Genomic DNA, 15,396 nt, shown 5'->3' with positions numbered 1-15,396 from the left:
AGAGACCACAGAACACAGGTCGGTTGCTATTCTCTGCCAAAACACAGGTGTCAGTTGTATAAATTACTGTGCTGGTCCCAAGCACTTCATTAAGGTAGTTTTGCATCTCTTATGTCCATTAAGAGAGCTGCGAGGTCTGGCACCCTTTTCTTCCCAACACTCTGGTTTAAGGAGGGTGGCAAAAATAAAGTATTAATCTCAACAATGTAGAGGCAAAGTTTACCTCTGCCCTCTCACTGCTAGAATTGTCTGTTGAATGATGTATGTGAGTTAGCTGTCTCTATGGAAACACTTGTATTTCTACAGAAAACACAGCCTCTCTCCTACAGCCTGATTCTGGCCATCCACACTTGTGAATTCTACAGCAAGCTAGGAACGCACTAGATTGATTATGTTTTCTTTAAGAAGTCAGTATTTTTAAAATTATGGGAAATAAAAATTATATATCTTTATCCAGAAACTTGAACCTTTTTGGACATACTTACACATCATCAACAAAGCCTCTGAGTTTTGAAGAATTTGCTGAATTTCAGCCTGAAAAGTAGAAAAAATTAAAGTTAAAAAAAATAGCATATTTCTCTGCATCTCTCCATTTCATCAGAATGGTAACAAATGTTCCAGTTGTAGCTGTCTTTTAACATTAAAAAGAATAAGCTGCATGTAACATTTGTTACCTGACAGAAGGTAGATTGAAGGTGTAGGAGGTCAGGTCCTATCTTCAGTCCCACTCACCTCGGCCTCCCTCGTGCCCCTCAGGGATCTACATTGTGGACAGGAGGTTCCGCTCGCCGGACGAGTCGTGCAACCAGCTGACCCAGTTCCTGTACGGGTTCTGCCAGCAGAACCGGCGCCAGAGGATCATCCAGAGGAACCGCACCGAGCGCCTCTCCGACCTCCTGGACTGGAAGTACCTGGGCAGGGTGTGTGAGAAAGAGGCATTAAACATTCCAGGCTCATAGGCCTGGCCAGAGCCTTCAGCACAGTGCTGCAGTGCAAGGACACAGCCCCATGCTGAAATTCCCCTCTGCAAGGGGATAAAGGCAGAGCCTGCACATTTCAGTGTGATCCTTCTGTGCTCCAGTGGCAAGGAGAGACTGAACAGATTAGAGCAGAATCCAGTCACACCACCGAGCTCTTGATGGTGCTAAACACAATGTAAAAATCTGGTGGTGTTGGCAACACCTGCACTAAGGAGGATTTGTATTCCTCAGTCATCTGGACACTTTCAAAAATCCTTCCCATCCTCCATGAAATGTTGCTGGGCTCTGTGGCTCCTCAAAACTCCTTAACTACCTCTGTACTTTAAATGCAAGGTAGTGTTCTTAATTTGACACAGGGCATTACAGTACCACCTATTTAGAAGACAGTAGTGAAGTATTATTCTCAATTCTGCAGGACTAAAGAAGTGGATGCACATATATGAGTTTTGTAACTATTTTGAACCTTTTCCCGCTCTGATACCTGTGTGTGAACCTTAGTATTTATATGGTTCCCAACACTGCATAAGATATAACGAGCTATTTTTTCCGTGCATGTGCTTCAAACTCAGGAATACAGTGGATCTAAAAATATTTTTGTCAAATTCTTAAATACCAGGCATCAGTGAACTCATAAACGTTACTTCTCTGTCGCTGTTACACATGCTTCAGTGCAGTCCAAAGTGACTTTGAATGAGCCTAAAACTTATGTGTAATACATATATGCACTTAAAAATGTAAATTTTCCTTGTTAAAAAAACCCAGTTCTTTCCTGAGGGATGAAGAATACCTGTCACTCAATAGGAACTACACTGACCAAGACAAGTCCTAGTTTCCATTTTAATACATCTTGCAGATACCTTATTCAGCTTCTGCTCCAGACTTCTTTGGTGTGAATCTGTCATGAATGGCTCATCACTTCACAGTACAAGCAGTGATATCAGCTGGGTTCTGCATATCAGAAAACACGTTTAGCCTTCGTTCAGCACCATCTTTTAGAAGATAACTCATTTTAATGCTCCTTTCCCTCCTTGCTTAAATCTACCCAAGATCTCTATGACTTGTAATGCCTTCTCTGTTTTGTTGCAGTATTACATGCATGCCAGACACTTGGCCCTCAGCAGAACATTCCCAGATAAATTTGAGATGGAACCAAGTGCTCCACCAAAGGTAAAGTCCGCTTTTGGAGATGAGTTCGTTTTGCCTGCTTTACAAGGAGAGAGAGGAAGAGTGTAAGGGAGAAGAGAATTAACAAGAGTTCGGGAGAGTTCGGGTTTAAATAAAGAGAATTAGGAACTCCTAGTTAAAAGCTTAAGTTATAGACCCAGTCTCTAGACAGGAGTATTCTGTTTTGGGCTGGGACAGAGTTAATTTTTCTCCCAGTAGCTGGGCTGTGTTTTGGATTTGTGCTGAAAGCAGTGCTGATAGCACAGGGATGGTTTAGTTCTTGCTAAGCAGGGCTTGAACAGAGCCAAGAACTTTTCTACTCCTCACCCACCCTGTCAGTGAGGGGCTGGGGGGTACACAGGGAATTGGGAGGGGACACAGCCAGGACAGCTGACCCCAGCTGGCCAAAGGGACACTCCAGACCTTAGGGCATCATGCTCAGTATATAAAGCTGGGGGAAGAAGGAGGAAAAGGGGATGTTCAGAATGCTACCATTTGTCTTTTCAAGTCACTGCTACCTGTGATGGGGCCCTGCTCTTCTGGGGATGGCTGAACTCCTGCTTGCCCATGGGAAGTGGGGAAGGAATTCCTGGATTTGCTTTGCTTGTGTGCACAGCTTTTGCTTTCCCTACTAAACTGTCTTAATCTAACCACGAGCTTTCCCACTTTCCCCCTTTTGATTCCCTCCTTGGCCTCTCCAGGAGGGAGTGCGCTGAGGCCGTGTGGGGCTGAGTTGCTAACTGGGGTTACACCACAACCTACTGGTATCAGATCCAAACACAGGGGTTACCAGGTGGGACACAGGAACAGGTCTTCAGATGATTTAGACTGAGCTGGATAGGACCATGACACTTTGCACCAGCTGAGGAACTGGCCCTTGAAATTCCTCTTGGAAGAGTGACTGCTTCTCCTTTTTGCTTCTTCTAAATGCCATGGAAATGTTCTGCACCAACCAAACAGAGGGGAGTTGGGAAAGGATGTTCTAGGGAAAGCAAGGCAAGGTATTGCCTTCTTCTGAGCATGGGATGTTGGCTGGAACTGCAAAGGGTCACTTTAAAGGCACACCTTCAAACAGTTCTTGCCTAGTCCAGATTAGCACCAGTTTGAGAAGAGAGGCTGCTCAGAACAATGTTACTTGGAACCAAACCTCAAAGCGCGACTCTTTTTTATTTTTTTAGTAAGGAGAGAGGAGGTTCAGACCAAAACCCTTTGCTGGTTTTGCAGATGCTGACATTATAACTAGAAAACTGTTTTGAATGTTCAGATTGAATCCTGAATTTCAGTAAGCATATTCTGACTACAGAATACAGAAGGATTTTGTCATGTGCTGATTGTTTTAAGGCTCAGTAAAGATAGCCATGTTTTGCAAAAAGCAATGCTGGAAGGGAAGGATGTTGTTTATGGCACAGGGTAAACATCTCTGTCATACAAGAGTGTATTTACTGGCAGAGGAGGACTGAGGGGATCTGGGTTAAGAGAAGCTTAATTTTAGATTGCAGGGCAGGTCTAGCTTACAGCTGACTTCCACTGGCTTCCTCTGAAGTGCTGATAGCCTTAAATTGCTGTATAAAACCAATTGAGGAGCTCAGCTGACACATTCACCTTGCTTCTGTCCCTGCCAGACGGAAGGTTTCAGGTTCCCCAGGCCTTCGTCAGTGCCGCCGTCGCCCTCTGTCTCCCAGCATTCCAGCCCTCACCACAGTGAAGCTGAGGATGAAGATGAGGATGAGAGATACGATGAGGATGAGGAAGCTGAAAGGGATAGGCAGAACATCAAGTCCCCCTTTTCCCTTGGAGCCTTGCCACAAGGAAAGAAGAAGCAGCATGGAGAATACAGGAACTGAACTGGCTGCTCTCCCCATCCACTCAACAGTTTCTCCCGTAGGCTTGGCAAGCTTTGTGTTAAGGACAGTGTGATGTAATTAGGGGAACCTTAAATGTTACTTGAGCTACACTTTTGGAAAGCCTAATATTATTTCACCTTGAAAGTAGTTTAAATGACAATTTTTCTATGCCCCTTTGAGGTAAAAGAGATTTTTCAGGCTTAATAAAACTAGAGGATGCAACAATCCCCTCAGGAGCTTATACAAACTGCAGATCATACCTTTGTCTGTGGAATCATCTGTATTAATCATAGTCTAGACAAATAGCTACATTTTGGGTATCCCAAAGAAATTTCTGCTTCATTTATGTTTCCCCTTTTCCCCTCCTAAACTAACGTGAACTTTAAACCAGAGCTCAAAAAATTAGAGGAAAAAAAAAGTGTTACACTGGAGAAATATTGGAAGAGTTTAAAGATACACTGAAAAGAAAATGGTCTTTCTTTTTCCTGATGCTGTTTAGTGTAAGCTTACATAACATTTTTTTACAGCAAACAGAAGTGTCTTAATCCAGTGGTAAAACATACTTCCTGTGGAACAATATCAAGTCTTATGCAGTGGCATTTGAATTTTAGAGACAAATGAAGTCATCTTTCTGACATCATTTAGACCCACAATAAACAGCAGACCATTTATTTTCTGATTCCTCTGGTATGTCTCTTTTATTTTCATCTTGTTGTGGATTCTAAGTTTGTTAACAAACTGGTTTGGGAGGAAATTAATGTAACTTGGCTAAAGGGAATGACAAAATTTCCTTGAGTGGCACCTTCCCCTGCAGACAAGAAGCCACACAATGTGACAACATTCACGGATCAGTAATTTCCATTAGTCCATGCTCTATTTCACTTCTTCCAGAAGAGACCTAATCCTAACAAATAATGCTAAAAAACTTTTAAGATATAATTTTGAAAAGCACTTGAGACTTCAAAGTTCTTGGGGGATAACTGATCCTCACAACAAGAGCTAAACATTTCATTTGCCTTACAGAAAACTTTTAGAAGTATTTCAGCTCCTAGGGATGCAGAGAGTGCCAGAAGCACATCTTGTCATGAAGAGGTTAGAGATCAATCTCTTGTTTTTCAAGTTTGTGCATCAAAAATTTCTTATGCTGCTCAAGAAAAGACATTTCCAGAACTTTATTCAGCCTGTCCTTCAGCAGGTGGGTCAATGTAACCTTTGGAGGTATTTGCCTTTCCTGTCAATCCCAGGGGGAGCCTAGATGTCCAACTTTGGTTAGGCTCCTACCTTTTAAACACTTAACCAATGCTTGATGACATGGTTCTGACTATAGGCCACTTAGGATAAAAGTGACAATGTGCCTATTTGTATTTTTGACCACCTAAAATCAGTTTTAAATCTGGACTTTCAATCTTAAGCTGATTCAGATACTTGAAAGAATATTCTCAGAAGTCAGGTTCCAGCTTTTATGGTAAAAACTTACTTGGAATTTAAAGGAGTCACTATTTCTTTAGCCATTTAAAAGGTAATTCAACACTTAGTAATTTTTCATATAAAAATGGTGAAAGCAAAGATACGGCAAATCTTTTCCTTCACACAGTTTACTATGTGGAGAACTGCATTTTGTGTTTCTTCCACAAAGTGCTCCTCATCAGAGTTCCCTTAGAGAGTCAAAAGATGTAATGACTGAGAGTCCCAAAGAAAGAACATATAAAGGGCATATTGATTGAAAGTTGATGTTTTCATAAATAAACTGAGAAATCTGTACTATTGCTTGTATTTCTCAGCTCTGCTGTAGAGCAGGAAGGCTGTGTGTGTTTCAGCACACTCACATGCTTTGAGCACCCTCCTGGTGTTAGAAAGTGCTCAGATTTGAGGTAGGACCAATCTGAATTCTCAGATTCAGGTCCTGCAGTGGCCAAAGCAACCTCTGCCCCACACCTTGGACTCGTGTTAGCTCTGCCTTGATTCCAGGGTTAACCATTAGTAACAAGGCAATTTATCTACAGCAAAACATTTCTGTATGTTGAATTTATAGCATTGGAGGAACAGCTTCTCATTCAGCCACAGCAACAGATTGCCTAAATTAAGTGCCACACATTCCCAACACCTGACAAACTTGGTAGCAGCTATCTGTTACATAAGGGATTGTCTTCCAGATGGAAATCACTGGGGTTTCACAAACAACTCCTCAGCAAGGCATAAGGTCTATTCTGTTTCATGATATTTGTGAAGAATTGTTTAAGCTTGAGACCTTAAATCAGGAGCACACACAAAAATCAGTCAGCTGGGAATAGGGTGGGTGCAGTTTCTGTGTCACTGGGACAGGCAGAGGCATATAAATTTCAGTACACTGATAAACAAAAGGATGTATAACTCCTCTACTTTTCACTTTTCTAGTGGAAGGTGTCCCAGCATTTGGAACTGGATGATCTTTTAGGTCCCTTCCAGACTAGGCCATTCTAGGATTATGTTCTCTGATTCCATGCTAATTTTTGTCTGAGCACAGACTGATGATCCTGTGAAACGTGCTGGAAAATCAGTTAGACGCACCTGAGATATTCCAAATATGCTGGAAACAAAGGGCATTTAAAATCATGAAAGAATTCAGGTGGATACTGCTGGTCTTGAGGTGAAGTTCATCATGAATGTTCTGTCATAGAACAAACACTGCCATTGGAAGATATATCAGTGCTTAAAAATGAACAAAACAGGGCACTTTGCTTTCACCAGTTCCTCAGTGGAGTGATACAGATTATAAATAATGACTGAAAGTGCCTCTAATCCCATGAAACAAATAAATTCCTCTGTTCCTTCAGCTGTATTTCTTTGTGTTGAGGTAAAGCAGCATCACAGTTAGTGTGAGTTAATCAGCAGTATTATGAGAAAGATCGGGGGAATTTAACATTAAAAGATGAAGAGCATGACTAGAAGGTTAAAAAAATAAAACAGTTACTTGGACACAGAAATCATGTGGCTATTCTTTAATTACATCAGAACTACAGAGGGCTTTCCAGTTAGACCACAGAACTACATATAATACATCCTTATCAGCACAGAATGATAATTAACAGATTTATGCATAATTCCAGTTCTGCAACTCAGAAAGAGTACAATCACAAAACAGTGTTTAATGAGGCCTTGATAATGCAAGACCTGTCCCCAAACTGTCTTTATGTGCTGGGACTTGCTCAGTAGGATTTTTCAGAGTATTTCTGCAGGAGTGGACTGAGGCAATAAGTGCTGCTGCCTATTCTCTGTGCTGACTGATACCTGCCAAATAAAAATTTAAAAGAAAAAAAAATCAGCAGTTTTGCAGTCACAGATAGCTGGAATGTTTTTGTATCTCACTGAATTTATTGACCATCAGCAGCCTACAGGGCCACCAGTGAAGTAGTAATGGAATCTGTCTTTATCAGGGTTCAAAAAGCTTCACTATTCAGCTGAGTGGAAGGTGGTAAAAGGTTTCCCAATGACAATTGAAAAACTTTCAAATGAAGTTGTCCAAAAAGATAGTTTTAATTATCTTTTCAGGTGAGCTGATGCCATGTATTTTTAATTTCAGATGAGACACACAAAGTGCTCTAAAGAAAGTAGGAACTTTACAGATGCTTTCCTTATCTGATCTAGTACCTTTTAATCCCTTTGCATTCAAAATTTTGCGATGTGAAAACACCTCACCCTTTGGGACCTTCAGTGAGAATGGATGAAACACTTTACTTACACAAGTTATGCTTTCAGGTTCAAAGCTGTACAAATGTTAAAGACATTTAAAATAATTTCACCAATTTAATAGACTGTCTGTCAAGTAGCCAGGGTGTTCACTGTTTTCTTCTTCCACTGTAAGACAAGACACAATGGAGAGAAATAAGTTGTAGATGAAGTAAGTTCAGCCAGCCAAAGTTTTCAGCTTTCAGATTACTTTAGGCACAGATTCAGTGCAGTGTGACTGCTCAGCTAAGAGAGACAGAGGCAGCATCTCTAAAAACAATCATGTCTTCTCTCATTTTTAAATGTAGGAATTTTTCTGTTTGCTGAAGAAGAAAACTACAAACCGTGTCCAGAGGGGTGAGTTAGCACATGGGAAAAAAAATCACACTGAAGAAAATAATAGATTTGTTCTTCCCTTGTGCATTGCCTCAGTTAGGTCTAAAATCAGCTGATCTGAAAGTGCATGGCTTACCCAGGTTTGACTGGTTATTTCCTACCACAGAGATGGAAATGTTACTCCACCTAGTTTTTTTTTTTCAAACAAGCTGCCAGTTCTGCTTATCTCTCTCAGATATTTCACCCTTTTTTCTCTGTTGCTGTCCATCTCCCCTGCTACAGCAACAACAGGCAGGAAAATACCACTAAAATTGGAAAAATACACCTTCAGCAGAAGCTTTTGTTGACATGCAAATGACACTTTCACTGATTTAACTTTAGAAGTGCTCACATATTTTGTCCAAAGCACTAAGCTCATTTTTTTATTCTGCCTTTTTCTCTCTCCAAAATGCCACTGATTTTTTTTTTTTTTGGTTTGGTTTTTTTGGGGGTTTTTTTGGTGTTTTGTTGTTGTTGTTGTTGTTGTTTGGGGGGTTTTGTGGTGGTTTTTTTGGTTTTGTTTTTTGTTTTGTTTTGGTTTGGTTTGGATTTTTGTTTTGTTTGTTTGTGTGGGGGTTTTGTTTGTTTGGTTTTTTGTTTGTTTGGGGGTTTTTTGTTGGTTTTTTTGTTTGGTTGGTTTTGGGTTTTTTTTATTGTTTTTGTTTTTGTTCAGAGTTCTGCCAGGGCAGGGAAGAGAGGGCTAAGCACAGAGCCCCAGCTCCATTTCCCCAAAAAAAAAAAGTCTGTGGTAGCTGAAGAGGTGAGAGATTTAAGGGCAGAGGACATGGAGAGTAAAGGTTTAGGGTCTCAGCCTGGTGATGTGAAACCAACAGCTCCTCTCCTGGGGTTCTTATGGATTCTTTTAAACCTTTGCACCAAATCCAGTGGAGGAATAAAATTTTCTCAAGCAAACAATATGCTATAGAAAAAGTAATCCCAGAAAAGATTTGGGTGAAAAATTAAATTGAAAAATAGCCATTCCCTTGAATCCAAACCAGTAAAACATCCAAAGAGAAAATTAAAAGCAGAATACACAAATATTTACCTGCTATCATTATGTAGCTCATGTTGTAATCTGTGTAAATGTGCACTCCCATACAGGGCTCTCTGTTGAGCAATATCTCGGTTCAAAACAGACCTTCTAGATTAATTTGCTAGTAAATGAAATACTGAAAAACCACCTTTTTAAAAGTCAGAGTAAGACAAAACATGCATTTACCTTCCTGTGCTTTCTGTAAGGCAGTAAGGAACAGCGCAGCAGCTTCAGAAAGGGATAAAGGATTTGTGTTATGGCTGCGTGTTTCTAGAACGAAAAAATCAGAGATGCATGGTTTGTTAGTGTCTTATGGCATTTCTTTCTTTGTTCTTTGCTTTTTCATTATTTCTATAACTAGAGATCAAAGACAAGAAGATATTTTCTCCTTCATTCTATAGCATTGTCTGCTGAAAACCAGCCTGATAATTAACACAAGAGATTAGCAATCTTTTTAAAAGGGAGGTTATTTCAAAATCCCTTGGAAGGTAAAAAGAACATTTTCATTTTTTTAAGTTCCTAACTTTTTTACAACATCCTGTTCCTTCCAGAAACCTTGCCTAGTGTGGATTGGCCTGCTTCTGCCATTTGTCACTTCAGCACAATTAATAGCTTGATTTGATTCTTTTTTCCAGTGCAAAAAGAAAGTCAAAAGCATTCATGAAAATCCCACTTAGCAGACAGGTCAGTCTGGAAATTATGTAAATGAAATCACACAGGTGCACCAGAGAGGGAAGTCAGTCTTTGTCACGTGCTGGTTGGAGTGAAGGGACTAAAAAAAGGAGGTTTAGTTGTTTCCTTGACCGTGATTCCAGGAAAACAAATCCCCTTCCCTTTCCAGGGATTTCTCCCATAAGCTGGGGAGGTGGATGGGCTCCACAGCCCTGTGCTGATGGACTCACCCAGCTGCACTCTGTCATACAGGTCCTTCCTCTGGCTCTCATCTGCGATGAAGCGACGTCCCTCTACAAAAGCAGTGACACAAGGGTGAAAATAGCCCCCAAACTTGTTGTAATTCCTACTTCATAATCCCTAAAGGACTCTTTTCAATTTTGTACATGGTCAAGAGCCTTCAATCTCTTTGCTGGACTGTGAAGTATTGGCTTTTAAATTGTATTTTTATAAAAAAAAAAAGAAAAAAGAAGAAGAAAAAAACCCATCCCAAATCCCAAACTAACAAAATAAAATCACACTGCTTCCTGTGCATCAATAAGAATGATAAAACCTCACTAGGGAAGGAACACAATGCATTATTCAGTTGGAAGAATTTTTTTAAAAGAACAAAACGGGCCAAAATCTTCACTTTTATTAATAGAAATAATTGTATTAATGTCACTAGAACTTTCAGTTATCTTTACAGTCGTTTGGAGCTTATATTTATTTTATTTTGCAGTTATTTATATTGTCTCCCTTTTGCATTTCTCTCAGGATTATGACCTTTTTTTATCTAATTTACAGGGAGCTTTTTTTCTTCCTCTCTTTATACCTGCCCTCCCTGATAGCTTTTAATTTTAAATCCACAATTCAGAATACAATTTTTCATATTAATATTTCTGTTATATTTGATGATTTGGATCAAAGGACAACATCTCTATCTAAGTACAGAATCTGAGGCTATTCTGAGTGGGAAGGACCCACAAGGAGCATTGAGTCCATCTGGGAAGTGAATGGCCTGCACAGGGACCAAAGATCTGACCACGACATAATTAGCACCATGCAATTAGCACATCCCTCCTGCAAGCCTCAAAACTTCTATCCCCACAGCATCCTCAGGATATCCTGCTTGTGTGGAACCAAGGAATAATCCGGGGTGGGGAAAATTATCTCCTCAAAATGGGAAGAGCTCGAGACTTACGTGCACCCTTCAAATACAGCATGGCCTGAGGAGTCCAGTTTCTCCTTTGGAAATGAGCCTTTATGCCAAATTAAAAAAAAATAAAAAATAAAAAAGAGGGGAAAGAGACATGTCAACATTCCATGCCATTGCTAATTAATGCAAATACTTAATGGCACCAAGCTCTGAGCTTCATGAGCTCCAGCCTGGGCTCACCTGAGGGGCGCTCCAGGAGAAGGTGACGAAGGACGCGGCCAGGAGCAGTGCCAGGGCAGATGCTGAGGGTTTATGCGGCCCCTGTGCACAACAGAGAACCGCAAGGTGCAGGAAGAGTCTTTCACATTTGCACATCCTCCCAACTTCACATCTAAATGTGTTCCCAGCTGCTGCCTTGTCCCCGTCTTGCTCCCAACCTCCTCTTGCTCAGGGTGGGTTTCAGTGCACGCTGATCTGATCAGAGGATTAATCTTAAATTTAACTTTATTCTTTTTACTCAAATCTATTCCATCCTGGTGAGAGCTGCCATCAAGGCAAGCACCTTTTGTGGTCCTATTTACAAGGACATCAGATCCTCCAGAAGTGAGGATAATGTACAAACTAATGGGTAAAGATGGTATAAAATCTACCTTGATTTTACCAAACCATAGACAACAAGCAAATGTAGGGGGCTTGTCATTCCAAACAAACAAACCAACCAAGAAACAAAATCTCTACTTCCTCAGGTTAAAAAAAAAAGAAAAAATGTTTTAAATTTAGCATTCTATCAATATCAACCATGATTGAAAAAAAGTCACAAGACCGTTTTTTTTTGATTCTTGGAGTTTGTTTGCTGATGCAGCACATGCAAATGGAGGCATTGAGCATGAATCCTCTGTGCACAAGTTGCACCTCTGCTTGTTCACACAAACCATGTTGTTATTCATGTATTGCTAACAGTGATGGGCACCAGGGAATCTAACTGTATGTTTCACAGTGGTTCATTTCATCCTGAGTTTGAGAGGTTGTACTATTGGTGTATTTTTAATACAGTTGTTTAAAATACATATAATATATCTATGTGTGTATTTCTTCTGGGTTATTTTTAAGGAAAATTTCTTAAGCCCCCCTGCAGTTCCTAAATATTGCACTCACATGAAAAAGAAAGCATTAATTGCAAACTAAATGTTTGCTAAAGACCAAAAAATTCTCACTTACCTTCATACTTATCTCAGTGACAAACCTTCAGTCTTCTTTCCTTGGGATGATGTGTTACAAGATCTCCTTCCTACATGGCCAGGGGTCCCTTTTTAAATCTTCAGAGTGGAGATGCCCTCCCCTTCCATGGCAGGGCGGAGGAGTCTGAAGGGATCTCTTGTCAGCCCTGTAGATGGAGAAGCAGAAGGTCTGATGACTCCTGAGGGAAACCTGCAGCCTTGCAGGAAGTCATGATTGAAATGATTGAAAGATGGATGCACTTGGAGATGCACCCCATTAAACAGGTGAACACCTCCTGAATACATCAGCATCAGCCCTGTGCGTTTGCAACGCTCACCTTCCTGCTGGATGATCAATAATCACAGCCAGAGTGGGTATTAATATGGATGGTGAGAGTTTACCCAGGATAATCCACAATAGATCAGATTAGCATCCATTGTGGGAGCTGGAAAAGCTGGTAAATTACTCACCAGCATCAAGAAAGAAGTGACTTCCCCAGTGTCACTAGCCTGAAGTTATTCCTTGCATACATTCAGAGGATGTAGTCTGTGGTTTGATTCTTTGATGATCTTTTGCATCTAATTTTCTTGCACACAAGTAAAAGTATAAAGCTCAACAACAGCATCAACAAAAAAGACCCAAAATACCCAATAAATCCTGAATCCTAATAGTCAGAAACACTTTTCTGTCCCATGGATTGGCTGGAGTAAAAGTCCAGCTCATGGGCTTGAATAGGTTAAACAGTGGAGCAGTGAACAGAAAAAAAGGCAGGGATCAGGGAAGAAATTTCCATGAGCTCCTTCTGGGTTATTGTTGGGCTCATTGCAGTCATGGAGAGTTGCTTTGGTCCTCAGGCAGAGAGTCAATCACACTGTATGCCTGGCCTTGCTTGCTCTGTAGCCAGGGTTTTCATCTCTCCCCCTGTACTTTTTCCTTTGTAAACCTGATGGAAGCAGAAGGAGAAGCAAAGCAAGCAGGGAGGTAGAAATTTGCTGATTTGAAGATTGGCCAATGGAAAGTTGACTGCAGCAGCTTCATGAACAGGGCCAGCCCATGGTGTGACAAAAATCCAGGTTAGGCCATGCATGTGACAAACACTGGCTCATGGATGTGGAGTTCAAGGAGGAGTGTGCAGACAGGCTCTGCTGCTGCTCACTGTGAACTCCTCCCTGCCACTGTGTGTCTGTGACACTGCTCTGAAGCACATTATTAAGTGAAGGTGCAATTGCTGTCCAGCTTTTGGGGGGTTTCACTCTGTTCCCTGCTCATGCCACACAGAATTGCTCACCGAATATACAGAACTGCCATCAGCTGCAGCTCGTGCTGGTGTAGAGACAAGAAACCAGAGGGAAGTTCCGGTTTTGGTCTCAAGCAGCTCCTGTGGTGGCTAGGTGCTGCTGTTACCCTTTTTAAAAGGCCATGCCCTGATGCATCCTAGCAGAAGGGATTCTACTTGCATCTACTTCACTGTGAAGTTTCTTTTCCCTGCTCTTTTCCCTGTGCTCTGGCAGATCAGAGACATTTCTTGATGATGCTTAACCCCTAGCCTTAGAAGGGGACTGTGCATTTCATCCAGGAGACATTTAGCATGCAGAGGCTTGGAAAAGGTAAAGCTACTCCCCTATTGCCTTCTGGAGTGACTTCATATCTTCCTGTTTTGCACACACCACGGGGCTGGAATCAAAATATTCAGCTGAGCCTGTGAAAATTAACCCCCTGCCTTTGGGGTTGGCAGTGTGAAGTATGATCTCTTCAGGATGGTTCTCCTCCTAGTAGGAAATATCTGGCACTGAAAAGAAATCCTGCTTTTCCTGCCACTGGAATGAGACAAGATAACACAAAAGAAACAGGGGGTCAAACCAGCTCAGCCCCTCCCGTTGCAGCTGGGGAGAAGAGGAGGAGGACGGGAGGCATGGAGAAAGATGTTACCATGCTGGAGGAAAACAGCTTGAGTTTTTCTTGTGACCATTTGGCAAAATCTGAGTGACTCTGACTTGGTGTTGCTGGAGTCTCAGTCTCTCTTCCAAACCTGGCTGTATTCTGAGTCCCATGGGAATCCTTGTTGAGATCTGGGCTTGTTTGGAGCTGCCTGGAGGGCAGCAGGGAGCTGAACTGAGCAGATCAAAATCTGAACTGCCTTGTTATGGGGTCAGGTGACCACCAGCTCAAGAACAAAAGCAGGATCTTGACAGCATCATCTTAAATTAAAGGGTTTTATTGCTGTACCATCAGATGCCTCAGTGCCACCATGGTGTCTAAAAGTCAGGAGTTTAGTCACTCCCTGTAGCAAGAGACAATTGACCTTGACCTTTCACATCAGGTGAAATGAACCCAACCTCAAACTGCATTTCCATAATGGTTTGGGGCTTTGGGATTTTTTTATATTTTTATTTTCCAATGGTTTTTATTTTTCCCTTAAATTGTCTGTGCCTTTATGACTTAGAGTTCTAAATCCATCTATTTTTACTATGACCAGTGACTCCAAGTTGCTTTGGTTTTCAAACAAAAGTGTATTTCAGAACCTTTTCCTTGGAAATCTCTAAGGAGTCTGCCTGCAGAACAAAGAACTCCAGGTTTGTCAATTCTACTTCAGCGATCAAAATTTAAGAGAATTGGCTTCTCCCTTCAAAGCTTTTTCTTACCATGATTCTATGAAAAGGTGGCCATCTCACCCTTCCCAGAAATCCAACCACTTCTAGGATGGTATGGGACACAGTGTATTTGTAAACAGGGACAGGAGGCAGTGTTTTGGGAAGGCAGTGCAGGTACTGAGAGTGTTTGCATTCACAAAAGAGCTGTGCAGGTACTGAGAGTGTTTGCATTCACAAATGAGCTATGGCTCTGTGTGGGCACATGTGAGCTCGTACTCTTGAAAGACGAAGCAGCCTATAATTGGGTTATGGATCATAACACACCAAAAAGCTGTGGCACTTTGGGATGATGAGCTGCGCACCAAACACTCATTGTCAGCGCTGCCATTTCTCAGCTGATTCACCTGCAGGAGGAAGTGGCTCTGGCATGTAATCAATACCCTGAGAGAGAAAAGTAGAGGGAAGCTTGCTATAGCAGCAGGACCCCTTATTAGAAAGAACATAACCTATTCTTATTTTTTGAGATGATCTAAAGGGCACGGGTTGCATATCCTGACGCTGTAAGTGATACAAAGCTGATTTCTGGCGTTGAAGTTCAGTGCTGAAGTGAGGGGGAAATGTTCTCTTGTGCTGGAGTTTTAACCAATGGGGTCAAACTTACCACACTGACTTGCAT

General features: G+C 41.4%; 2 protein-coding genes across 2 annotated transcripts in view; one reads left to right on the top strand and one right to left on the bottom strand.

The window, feature by feature from the left end:
• GYS2 (glycogen synthase 2) overlaps nucleotides 1-3,988 on the top strand; it is a 41,025-nt gene extending 37,037 nt beyond the window's left edge. Inside the window, exons 14-16 of the mRNA XM_030960228.1 lie at nucleotides 757-920; nucleotides 2,067-2,147; nucleotides 3,767-3,988. Of these exons, the coding sequence (XP_030816088.1) occupies nucleotides 757-920; nucleotides 2,067-2,147; nucleotides 3,767-3,988 (467 nt within the window). The remainder of the gene's footprint in view (nucleotides 1-756; nucleotides 921-2,066; nucleotides 2,148-3,766) is intronic.
• A 3,775-nt stretch (nucleotides 3,989-7,763) lies between these two features.
• On the bottom strand, nucleotides 7,764-15,396 carry SPX (spexin hormone). The gene is made up of 6 exons (XM_030959770.1): nucleotides 15,382-15,396; nucleotides 11,152-11,232; nucleotides 10,957-11,014; nucleotides 10,004-10,066; nucleotides 9,288-9,371; nucleotides 7,764-7,822 (listed from the first exon to the last, which is right to left on the bottom strand). Exons 1-6 carry the CDS (start codon nucleotides 15,394-15,396, stop codon nucleotides 7,764-7,766), a joined length of 360 nt encoding a protein of 119 aa, XP_030815630.1.

Source organism: Camarhynchus parvulus, chromosome 1A (genome assembly GCF_901933205.1).
Source record: "Camarhynchus parvulus chromosome 1A, STF_HiC, whole genome shotgun sequence".
Lineage (NCBI taxonomy): Eukaryota > Metazoa > Chordata > Aves > Passeriformes > Thraupidae > Camarhynchus > Camarhynchus parvulus.
Note: the sequence above shows the minus strand (reverse complement) of the source record. Positions and strands in the feature narration are given on the sequence as shown.